This window comes from Panthera leo, chromosome C2 (assembly GCF_018350215.1).
Source record: "Panthera leo isolate Ple1 chromosome C2, P.leo_Ple1_pat1.1, whole genome shotgun sequence".
NCBI lineage: Eukaryota > Metazoa > Chordata > Mammalia > Carnivora > Felidae > Panthera > Panthera leo.
The window spans coordinates 158,058,532-158,070,656 of NC_056687.1; the positions used below are offsets into that span (position 1 = coordinate 158,058,532).

At 49.2% G+C, this 12,125-nt stretch overlaps 3 protein-coding genes across 3 annotated transcripts in view; 1 reads left to right on the plus strand and 2 right to left on the minus strand.

Moving 5' to 3' along the window:
* ZNF445 (zinc finger protein 445) overlaps positions 1-1,062 on the minus strand; it is a 28,853-nt gene extending 27,791 nt beyond the window's left edge. The window contains exon 1 of the mRNA XM_042955928.1: positions 675-1,062. The gene's annotated coding sequence lies outside the window, so the exon portion shown is untranslated. The remainder of the gene's footprint in view (positions 1-674) is intronic.
* Positions 1-12,125, minus strand: part of ZNF852 (zinc finger protein 852) — a 74,192-nt gene that overhangs the window by 15,070 nt on the left and 46,997 nt on the right. The window lies entirely within an intron of this gene.
* On the plus strand, positions 1,507-5,641 carry LOC122230382. The gene is given in 2 exon segments (XM_042956173.1): positions 1,507-1,673; positions 2,530-5,641. A coding segment is annotated over 1 exon segment (2,904 nt). The 5' UTR covers positions 1,507-1,673; positions 2,530-2,737.

A 12,125-nucleotide genomic window follows, 5' to 3' on the forward strand; every position in this document is an offset into this window, starting at 1 on the left:
ACCGCTATGTGAACAAATGCATTCCGCCGGTTGAAGGTATCATAATTTTCAAAACGCAAGGGTATGAATGTACTTAATGCCGCTCAATTTTGCCACACTTGAAAATGGTTAAAGTGGTCGATTTTATTGTACCCTCTGGTAAGTATTATGTAAATTTTAGCACAGTACTTTTGCATCCCAATAATACTAAGTTTTTAAAGGCCACAGTACGATCCCATTTCGAAATGCACATGCACCCGTGTATGAATGTGCATCATTGTGAGCAAATTTTAAAATGTCAGGAAGCATCCAGACGAAACTATTTGCAGACTGCGGTTATTCTCACTTTTCTGGCTCCCACCCGCGTCATCTAATTGTCCCTAATGAGTACGCTTTGTTTGCATAATTGGGAGAAAGGATAAAGCACAGAAGCCATTACTCCCAACTCTCTGCCCGGGGCTGCAAAGCGCTTCCAGCTACACTCCTCACCGCAGCGGGGACCGGATCCCCGCCCGGCCAGACCGCCCGCCCCGGGCGCCGCCTCCAGGCCGGGCCTCAGCCAGCACCCCCGACCCCTGAGTCTCACCCCGGGCGGGGCCGAGCGTCCCCGCCGCCCTCCCGAGCCGTGCACCCTCACTGCCGGTCGCCACCCCCCCGCCGCCTCCGCCGCCCCCGCGCCCCGCCCGGCGGCTCACCTCCCCAGGTCCCCGACAGCCAGTCCTCCAGCCACACCACCCGCCCAGAACCCGTCGCTCAGAGACCAGCTCTCCGTCGGCCCAGGTCGCGCAGGCGCGTCGCCGCCCCGCCTCTCGGCGGCCGCTCTAGGAAGCTGGGAGGGCCAACGTCTCGCCTTCTCCCTGGCGCCAGCGCAGTGCTCAGCTGCCTGTGAGCCACCTGACCTGTCCTCAGCAACCCTGCCTTCCCCTCTGGGCGCCTGCCCTCCACTCTCCAATGCCCTGTCAGGCCCCGGCGCTCTATCAGTCTTGCCCAATTTGCCCACATCCCCTCCAGCGTCTCTGTGAAAAGAACAGCCCTGCCTTAGTTTAAAGCTAAGTTCTCTTTTCTGCTTATTATGGATCTTTGATAAGAAATACAATTGCTGAGAAGTCTGTTTTGCTTGCTGTTTGCTACAAGCATTGTGAAACCTTTCCTGAATGTAACTCACTATGTAATAGAGTAAGTTGTGAAACTTCCTAAATGTAGTCTGGTGTGTAATAGAATAAGTGACTGTACATGAACTAACCGGCATTTCTCGCTTCTGTAAACCTGCTTGCTTAACACATCCCTCCCCTTCCCCCTTCCCCCTTTTTCTTCCCGCCACAAGTAACGGACAAAGCCTTCCCGCCAAAGGACAGACAAAGGACGCCCAATCAGAGAACAACAAATGTCCTTACTTTAAAACCAACTAATCAGGCCCCTCATAATTTGAAACCTCCCCTGTGCTATTTGTCTCTGTCTATAAAAACGCTGTACCAACCCTGATCAGGGCCTCTTAGCGTCACCGGCAACGAGTGCGCGGAGGTCCAGGTTCGAACCTGCAATAAACGACCCTTGCCGCTTGGCTTTGACTTACGACTCTGGTGGTCTCTTGTGGGATCCACGACTTCGGGCATTACATTTGGAGGTCCCACCGAGATTTCCCCTGAGCCCACCAGACTTCTGGTCAACAGGTCGTATCTGATTCCGATCGATCGGTAAGTAAGCCGGCTCTAACGTTCTTCCTTTTCTCTGATCTGTGTTTCTTCTCTGGAGAACCGGTTCTGTCTGGAAGCTGGTGTGACCCTGGCGGACGCGCTATAGGGCACCCAGCCGGGGTCAGTTGGAGACGTCCACTGACACAGGGGGCCTTTCTGGCCCATCGGGGGGGCCTTTTTGGCCCATCAGGACTCTTTTCTGTGGGCCACTCACGCCCAACGCGCTTGCGAGTTAACCACTTTCACTTTCTCTACGGACTTCCAGTTTCTCTGTATAAATTAGTCCAGAGTGCTAAGAAACATCTCTAGGCGCCTGAAAAACCAGTAGGCATGCCCATTGTTACCCGTGTTCTGATGTGATGTGTGTCTGTGTGTCTGTCTGTTAAATTGACTGGAATGATTGTTGGGAGTCAGGGGCACGCGCCTGACTTACCCTATGTGTAGTCCCACGGCGTAAGCTACAGGATTCGAGTGGGCTCTAACCCGATTTCCGCGGCGATCCTCATATGGCTTAAGGCGGTCAAAATTTTTGATCCAAGCAGGGGGTTTATACCTGCCCGCCTATGCTAAGAGGCACCTAAGTTCCCGCGAGGGACACGGACAGGCGAGTACGCGAGTACTTCTGTGTCAGTCTAAATGTATTGTCACCCCTGGGCCCTTGTAATTACCGCCATCCTAATCATAATTTTCTCTGTGGGGCTGGCCGAAACGGCACCAGAAAGTCGGAACCGCTGCGAAAGATTCTTGTTAGTTTTTGTTTTTCTTTCATGGGTCGGATGCTTTATTGGAATTAAGTGTTTTCTCAGCTAATCAGAATTCATTATTCCATCCTTTGTTCCTCTCTCTCCTTCCTCAGCTCCCTGCGGCTTTTCCTCCCGCCCCTCCGCCCGGGGCCCAGCCAAGCCTCCGGGAGTCTCACCCTCAGAGGTCGCCTGCACAAACTCCTCCACTGCTAGTTTCAGCCACTTCAGGGCCCCCTCCGTGCCACCCCCTGGCCAGCGGCACCCCCCCGCATCCGTGCTGCCCGTGCCCCCTTCCCTTCTCCTCTTCCTCAGAATCATAACATGGGCCAAACACAGAGCACCCCTCTTTCCCTCCTCCTCACCAACTTCAAGGATGTAAGAGCTAGAGGACACAGCTTAAGCCTAGACATTCGCAAAAGAAAGTTGATCACCTACTGCCGCTCTGAATGGCCCACCTTTGGGGTCAATTGGCCTACAGAGGGAACCTTCTGCCTCCCTGTGGTCCTTAAAGTAAAATCAAGGATTTTCCTACCAGGGAAAGAAGGTCACCCAGATCAGAGTCCCTATATTCTGGTGTGGCAAGATTTAGAGGAAAATCCACCTCCTTGGATGGCCTCTTTCTTAACAGCAGGGTCATGCCAAATCCTAGCGGCTAAACCTATCAACCCTCCCAAGCCGCTAACTCCAACTGCACCCCCTGTCCTCCCCGACAGCCAAGATTTACTTTCTCTCGACCCTCCCCCTTACCAGATTCCCCCCTTTATTCCACAAGCTGCCCCCATCCCTGCTCCTGACCCCACTCCCCCTGCGCCGGCAGAGCCTCCCATAGCCCAGCCGATGGAAGAACTAGAGAATAGGGAGGCTCAACCCGCGCTCATGCCTAATGGGGGCGAAATCCAAGGGCCAGCTGGACGCACCCATAGGCGGGCCCCACATGAGCCAGGACTCCGCCTTCCTGACTCCACCGTAGCTTTACCCTTACGGGAAATAGGGCCTCCTGATGATACGGGGAACCCCCGACTTCAATACTGGCCATTCTCTACCAGTGACCTGTATAACTGGAAAACCCAGAATGCCCGATTTTCTGATAACCCTAAAGATTTAATAGCTCTCCTGGACAGCGTTATGTTCACCCATCAACCCACCTGGGATGATTGTCAGCAACTCCTCCGAATTCTGTTCACCACCGAGGAGCGAGAAAGCATTCAATTGGAAGCAAGAAAGCTGGTGCCTGGAGATGACGGCCAACCCACTGCTAACCTTGATCTCATTAATGCAGCTTTTCCCTTGACCCGACCCCCACAGGATGGCTGGGACTACAACACGGCAGAAGGTAGGGGACGGCTGCGCATTTATCGCCAGACTCTAATGGCGGGTCTCCGGGCTGCTGCACGCAAGCCCACTAATTTGGCAAAAGTGTATTCAGTGATACAAGGTAAGACAGAGAGCCCTGCCGCTTATTTAGAAAGATTAATGGAAACCTTCAGACAGTATACCCCCATGAACCCCGAGGCCCCCGAAAATCAAGCTGCTGTTGTAATGGCCTTTGTAAATCAGGCAGCTACTGATATTAAAAAGAAACTCCAGAAACTAGAGGACCTGGAGGGAAAACAGATTCAGGACTTACTCCGCATTGCCCAGCTTGTCTATAATAATAGAGAGACTCCAGAGGACAGGCAACTTAAAGCTACCGAAAAAATGACCAAAGTCCTGGCCGCTGTTGTCCAAAAGCCCCTGGATAAAGACCAATGTGCCTATTGCAAAGAAAAAGGCCATTGGGCCCGAGAATGCCCTAAAAAGAAAAAGCCACGTCATAATCAAAAACTGTGGCAGCCGAAAACCACACCCGCCCTCGTCACTCAAGATGCAGAATAGGGAAGATGGGGTTCAGATCCCCTCCCCAAACCTAGGGTAACGCTACAAGTGGAGGGGAACCCAGTGCAATTCCTAGTCGACACAGGGGCACAACATTCGGTCTTGATCAGACCCCATGGAAAAATTTCTAAAAAATCTTCCTGGGTCCAAGGGGCTACCGGAATAAAAAAATATCCCTGGACTACCCAGAGGACTGTGGACCTAGGAAATGGAAACGTCACCCATTCCTTCCTAGTCATCCCCGACAGCCCCTGCCCCTTATTAGGAAGAGACTTACTCACTAAAATGGGGGCCCAGATTCATTTTACACCAGGGGGCCCCCAAGTGACAAGCCCTCACAACCAACCCATGACCATACTTGCTCTAAGATTAGAAGATGAATATCAACTCCATCAGGAGCCACCCTCGCAAAGTCAAAACATAGAGCCCTGGCTCCAGCAGTTTCCAGAAGCATGGGCTGAAACCGGGGGTATGGGGTTGGCTAAACATCTCCCAGCTCTATTCATAGAGCTGAAACCGGGGGCAGATCCAGTTCGGGTCCGACAATACCCGATGTCAATGGAGGCCAGAAATGGCATCACGCCACATATCCGTCGCCCCCTAGACTTAGGCATCTTGCGTCCCTGCCATTCAGCCTGGAACACCCCCCTGCTGCCTGTACGAAAACCTAACAGTGCGGACTACCGTCCAGTACAAGATCTAAGAGAAGTTAACCGCCGAGTCATGGACATACACCCAACAGTACCCAACCCCTATACCCTCCTAAGTGCCCTCAGCCCAGAAAGACAATGGTATACTGTCCTTGATTTAAAAGATGCTTTTTTCAGCCTGCCTCTGGCCCCCAAAAGCCAAGAGCTCTTCGCCTTCGAGTGGTCCGACCCTGAGAGGGGCATAAATGGACAACTCACCTGGACCCGGCTCCCCCAAGGATTTAAAAACTCACCCACCTTATTCGATGAGGCACTTCACGAGGATCTGGGTGAGTACCGGAATCAAAACCCCGAAGTGACTCTCTTGCAGTACGTCGACGATCTTTTAATTGCCGCTGAAACTGCCGAAGCTTGCTTGCAAGGCACCAGGAACCTCCTCCGGACACTTGGTGCCCTGGGGTACCGGGCTTCAGCAAAGAAGGCCCAAATTTGCAGGTCCGAGGTAACCTACTTGGGGTATCTGTTAAGAGAAGGCCAGCGGTGGCTCACTGATGCACGGAAGGAAACCATCCTCTGCATCCCCCGACCCACAACGCGAAGGCGGGTGAGAGAATTCCTGGGATCGGCCGGGTTCTGCCGCTTGTGGATACCTCGGTTCGCCAAGATGGCTAAGCCTCTTTACCTGGTCACCCGAGAATAGGCGCCCTTTGAGTGGACCGAGGAAACTGAGCAGGCTTTCCAACAAATTAAACTCGCCCTGTTGTCGGTGCCAGCCTTAGGGCTCCCCGATGTCTCCAAACCCTTCCATCTCTTCGTAGATGAAAACAAGGGGGTAGCCAAAGCAGTGCTGATGCAACTCCTTGGCCCATGGCCCAGGCCCATTGCCTATCTTTCAAAAAGACTAGACCCAGTAGCGGCTGGCTGGCCCCCTTGCCTCTGTATGATCGCTGCTACAGCTCTAATGGTAAAGGATGCTGATAAGTTAACTATGGGACAAGAGTTACATGTTACAACCCCTCATGCCATCGAGAGAGTCCTCAAACAACCTCCTGACCGATGGATAAGTAACGCCCGACTGGTTCACTACCAGGGACTATTATTAAACCCCCTCAGAATCATTTATGCTCCCCCCCGAACACTAAACCCTGCCTCCCTGCTACCAGACCCGGACTTAGATACCCCTCTCCATGACTGTGCTGAGATATTGGCACAGGTTCATGGAGTTCGGGAAGATTTACAGGATCACCCTCTACCAGACGCCGGGGTTACCTGGTTCACTGACGGCAGTAGCTTTGTACATCAGGGTCAAAGGTACGCAGGGGCAGCAGTCACAACTGAAACTGAGACTGTTTGGGTGGAGCGTTTGCCAGCTGGCACCTCTGCCCAATGGGCTGAACTTGTGGCCTTAACCAAGGCACTGACTCTGGGAAAAGACAAGAGACTAAACGTGTATACCGATAGCAGATATGCTTTTGCTACGGCCCACATACATGGAGCTATATATAGAGAGAGGGGACTGTTAACTGCAGAGGGGAAAACTATCAAAAACAAAGAAGAAATATTGGCTCTTTTAAAGGCACTCTGGCTGCCTAAACGACTAGCCATCATACATTGCCCAGGCCACCAAAAACCGATCACACCGGTGGCCATAGGAAATAATTTGGCTGACCAGGTGGCTCGAGAGACAGCCTTACAGGTGGACTGTGCTTTAATGACCACCCTACCAGACCCCGGTTCAGCTAGTTTACCAGAAAATCCCGCCTACACTAAAGAAGACCTAAACTGGATCCAAAAATTACCTTTAACTCAGTGCCTTAACGGATGGTGGAGAGCAGCAGACTGTAGCATAATTCTCCCAGAAGAAATGGGAAATAAAGTCTTATCCAAGATGCACCGAGCCACTCATATGGGCACCAGAAAAATGCAGGACTTAATAAGACATGCTAGGATCACCATTAGAGACTCCAGGACAAAAATTGAACAGATAGTTGCTAGCTGTAAAGCTTGCCAACTAACTAACGCTACCAACCACGGGAAAAACCCTGGCTCCAGGACCCGCGGAACCAGGCCGGGAGCCTATTGGGAAGTAGACTTCACCGAGGTAAAGCCTGGAAAATATGGATATAAATATTTATTAGTGTTTATAGATACCTTTTCAGGATGGACAGAGGCCTTCCCCACCAAGCATGAGACTGCGCAGGTAGTGGCAAAGAAAATGTTGGAAGACATCATGCCCAGGTACGGATTCCCTACCCTAATAGGATCAGACAACGGACCAGCATTCATTTCAAAGGTAATACAAGGGATAGCTCAGTTTACTGGGGCTTATTGGAAACTACATTGTGCATATAGACCCCAAAGCTCAGGACAGGTAGAAAGAATGAATAGAACTCTAAAAGAGACCTTAACTAAATTGACCATGGAGACTGGCGCTAATTGGGTAGTCTTACTCCCCTACGCTCTGTTCAGGGTGCGGAACTCCCCTTACAAACTGGGATTGACCCCCTTTGAAATCATGTATGGAGTCCCCCCCCCCCATAATTGCCAACCTACAGTCTAATGTGTTAACTGAATTTGATGATCATAAACTTCTTATTTCCCTGAGGGAACTCCAGCACACCCACCAGGAAGTTTGGCCCAGACTGAGAGCCATTTATGAGACCGCCCCCCCCCCCCCGAGCCCCATCACTACCGACCCAGAGACTGGGTATACGTGCGGAGACATAAGCAAGAGACCCTCCAGCCACGGTGGAAGGGACCCTACATTGTGATCCTGACTACGCCCACCGCTCTCAAGGTGGACGGGATTGCTACCTGGATCCATTACACCCATGCTCGACCAGCTGATCCCTTTGCAGTTTGAGAAGACTTCGTGTCAGAAGCCAACACAGCCTGGACAGTTGACCAGAGTAAGACCCATCCTTTAAAATTAACTCTGCGCCGAAGACCCAGACCAGCTCCTGACCCATAATGACCAAAAAAAGAACACTCATCAGCATACTCCTACTCACTTTCTACGGACTGATAAGTATTGCGGGCAACCTTCATATCCCCTATACCTTAACGTGGGAAATTATTAATTTAGAAACTCATGAAGTCTATAATACCACCACTAAATCAGATACCCCCTTAAATTCTTGGTGGCCCGACCTATATTCAACCTAGAAGATGTAGCTGTCTCCATGGGATTACTCCCTCATCCCTCTGACCTTATCCTTACCCCAGGGAAACGCCAACGCCGAGCCCCTGCACGCGTATATGGGTATAGACCTGGGGAACGAGAAAGTCTAAGCCAGAGGGGATTTTATGCATGCCCAGGGTTCGGACTGAACGCTCGCACCACATGTGGAGGAATTTTAAGCTACTACTCTAAGTCCTGGAGTTGTGTCACTACCAATGATGGAAGCTGGAAATGGAACGTAAAACCCCATTATATTGACATGAAATTTGCTAGCCCCTGCCCCAAACACAAGCTATCCAGAACCTCTACCTGTAACCTTGTCCGCATTAAATTTCTAGAAGATGGAAAAAAAGATACTAGATGGACCTCTGGACTTAGTTGGGGAATCTATTTATATTGGGGGCCACCCTACTATGCAACTGTTATTCAGATAAAACTAAAGGCAGAACCCAAGACTCTACCAACCCTAGTAGGGCCAAACCAATCAGTAGGGCCCCCGAATAAGCCCGATCCTACCCAACGGCCCACAGATAAGAGCACTAATCCTCCCAATTCTCCATCCACTCAAGCAGTCCCTATAGTCAGGACTACTTCAAAAAAAAAACCCCTCCCACACTCCCTCCCACAACCCCTCCATTAACCCCGGGGGCCCGTCAAAAATTCAAACCTCATTTAGAAATGACCCCTTATGGACAATGATAAATTCCACTTATCAGGCCTTAAACCATACGAACCCTAAGGAGACAGAAGCTTGTTGGCTATGCTATTCTATACAACCTCCATTTTACGAGTCAGTAGCAATAGTAGGAAACTATAGCACCGCAAACAACTCAGACTCTTGCAATTGGGGACAGAGAAGACCCGGCCTCACACTACCAGTACTTACAGGAAATGGGACATGTATAGGAACAGTGCCAACAAAATATAGCCACTTATGCATAAATAACAGAAATATATTCAATACTTCAGAAAATTGGATTATTCCACCAGATAACTCGTGGTGGCTTTGTTCTCATGCGGGATTAACTCCTTGCCTCTATAAAGATATGTTCAATCAGTCAGAATTCTGTATAATGGTAATTGTGTTCCCAAAAATCATATACCACACAACTGAGTATGTAGACCAGACGTGGATAGCACCCAAAAGAGTAACTAAGAGATAACTCATCACTGCAGGGGCTCTAACTCTAGCCACCATATTTGGACTCGGGGCCATCGGAACAGGGACAGGGATCTCAGCCTTAACAATACAAAACAAGGGATTTAGTATACTTAGAGAAGCAGTTGATAAAGATATAGAAAGAATAGAGACTGCCATCACTTCGCTTGAGAAGTCCCTAACCTCCCTCTCGGAAGTAGTTTTACAAAACAGGAGAGGATTAGACCTGCTGTTCTACAGCAAGGTGGTCTCTGTGCGGCACTAGGAGAAGAGTGTTGCTTCTATGCTGACCACACAGGAATAGTAAGAGATTCTATTGCCAAGGTCCGAGAAGGGCTAGCCAAACGAAAAAGAGAAAGAGAACAGGAGGCTGGGTGGTTTGAATCCTGGTTCAATGCGTCCCCATGGTTAACTACCCTGCTCTCCGCTTTACTCGGGCCTCTGGCCATCCTGCTTCTCGCTCTCACGTTAGGCCCCTGCATCATAAACAAAATTATTAATTTTGTCCAAGACAGGTTCAATGCTATACAATTAATGGTCTTACGAACTCAGTACCAACCACTCAAGACATTACAAATAGAAAACTAAAGATCCAAGATTGGCTCTTTAGGCACAAGAAAAAGGGGGGAATGAAAAGAACAGCCCTGCCTTAGTTTAAAGCTAAGTTCTCTTTTCTGCTTATTATGGATCTTTGATAAGAAATACAATTGCTGAGAAGTCTGTTTTGCTTGCTGTTTGCTACGAGCATTGTGAAACCTTTCCTGAATGTAACTCACTATGTAATAGAGTAAGTTGTGAAACTTCCTAAATGTAGTCTGGTGTGTAATAGAATAAGTGACTGTACATGAACTAACCGGCATTTCTCGCTTCTGTAAACCTGCTTGCTTAACACATGCCTCCCCTTCCCCTTCCCCCTTTTTCTTCCCGCCACAAGTAACGGACAAAGCCTTCCCGCCAAAGGACAGACAAAGGACGCCCAATCAGAGAACAACAAATGTCCTTACTTTAAAACCAACTAATCAGGCCCCTCATAATTTGAAACCTCCCCTGTGCTATTTGTCTCTGTCTATAAAAACGCTGTACCAACCCTGATCAGGGCCTCTTAGCGTCACCGGCAACGAGTGCGCGGAGGTCCAGGTTCGAACCTGCAATAAACGACCCTTGCCGCTTGGCTTTGACTTACGACTCTGGTGGTCTCTTGTGGGATCCACAACTTCGGGCATTACATCTGCCCGGCTGCCCTCCAGGCCTCCGCCCCCCAGGGAAGACTAGGATCCAAAACTAGGGGGGCAAAATAGCAAGCGCCAAGATCTAGCTGACCGGTTCTGGCCAAAGGGAGAGCTATTATGGGGGCCGCTCGAGACTCCAGGAGGACCTCTTCTCCCCATCACACCACATCTAGGGATACTTGCTGATTTCCAGCCACAGGCACACAAACCTGTGCCTTCCCATGCCCCCCAGTTATTTTTTCCTGAACAAAATTTTAATCCTAAGTGCATTTTAAAGATCTTTCTGGCTTTTATTCAGCAATTCCCAAATTGGGCAGCATCCAGTATAGCAGATAGAATGGAAAGAGCTGGAAGAACTATACAATGCTAGAGATTTCGCAGGCAGAAGGGAACAGGAAAAAATTAGATGAGGCAAAAAGGTAGATTGGTGATTGCCGCGTTACTTTCCTTAAGGGGATGCCAGGGTTTCATCAGGTAGATTACCCAACTAAAGTAATCAGGAAATTCTTGATTGAGTTGTTAAGGACAGCGAGCCCCAAATGGAGTCCCTTATGCTAAGAAAAATCTTCAGGAGCCCGCCTATGAGGAAGGAAAACCGAGACAAATCTTTATTTAGGTTTGCAAACCAGGAAGGGCAACTCAACTCAGTGGGTGTGCCCATCTGAAGAAGACAAGGGGAGATGGTATTTTTAAGGCTTAAACCCACACTGGGAGAAAATTTTCACTGGGCATGGGCTCCTCAGTGGTTGGCTGACCTTTTTTTGCTCAGTATTGTGATATGGGAGGACTTTTCAGGTGTCTAACCCTCAAGATGCTTATCATGATTCCAAGAAAGTTCTGCTCTTCTAAGGACTCCACAGAACAGTGGCTGTTGCAAGATGGAGTCAACCCCTTCCCTGCCCCCCTCTCTTCTTCCCCCTCATGTCACTGAACTGAAGTTAGTTGCAGTTTTGGCTGTCCCGCAAACAGAATCTGAAACCAATCAGGAATTTCCCGATCCGCATTAGGTAGGTAATCGCTCTGATAAGAACCCCTGCCATCCCCAGAAGAAAAGTAGCCTTGTAATAACCAATCCACCTGTTTGTCTAGTGTAACATTCTTGTTTCTGTTCCCTTCTGTCTATGAAATGTATTGCCTTGTACTGCTCTCTGAAGTTTCTTTCTATCTGCTAGACTGTATGTTGCCCGATTTGTGAATCACTGAATAAAGCCAATTAGATCTTTAAATTTTGAATTTTGTTCTTTAACCAACTGGTTTCAGATTCTATTTCTGGGAGACCAAAATGCAAGTAAGTTACCAAAACTGTTAAGTCTTATTTTGGTGATGGGGGGAGGGAGGAGGCAGCGTAGCATATGCAACTCCATTTTGGTCCTGTTGTCTTGTCTTTAACAATCACCCCATTTTAGTCAGACTCTCAGCCTAACTGAGAGATGTGAACAAAATTTAAGACATTAATGCACTACTCCCAGCTATACCACTCTGGAGTTCTCACGGTTTTTGTTGAATCTCTGTGTGGTAATCAAAGGCCACAATGTCAGGTTCACATTCTTTAAATTGATTATTCTCTCTGTTACTTTTCTAACTTGGAAAAAAATTTTTAATGTTTTATTTATTT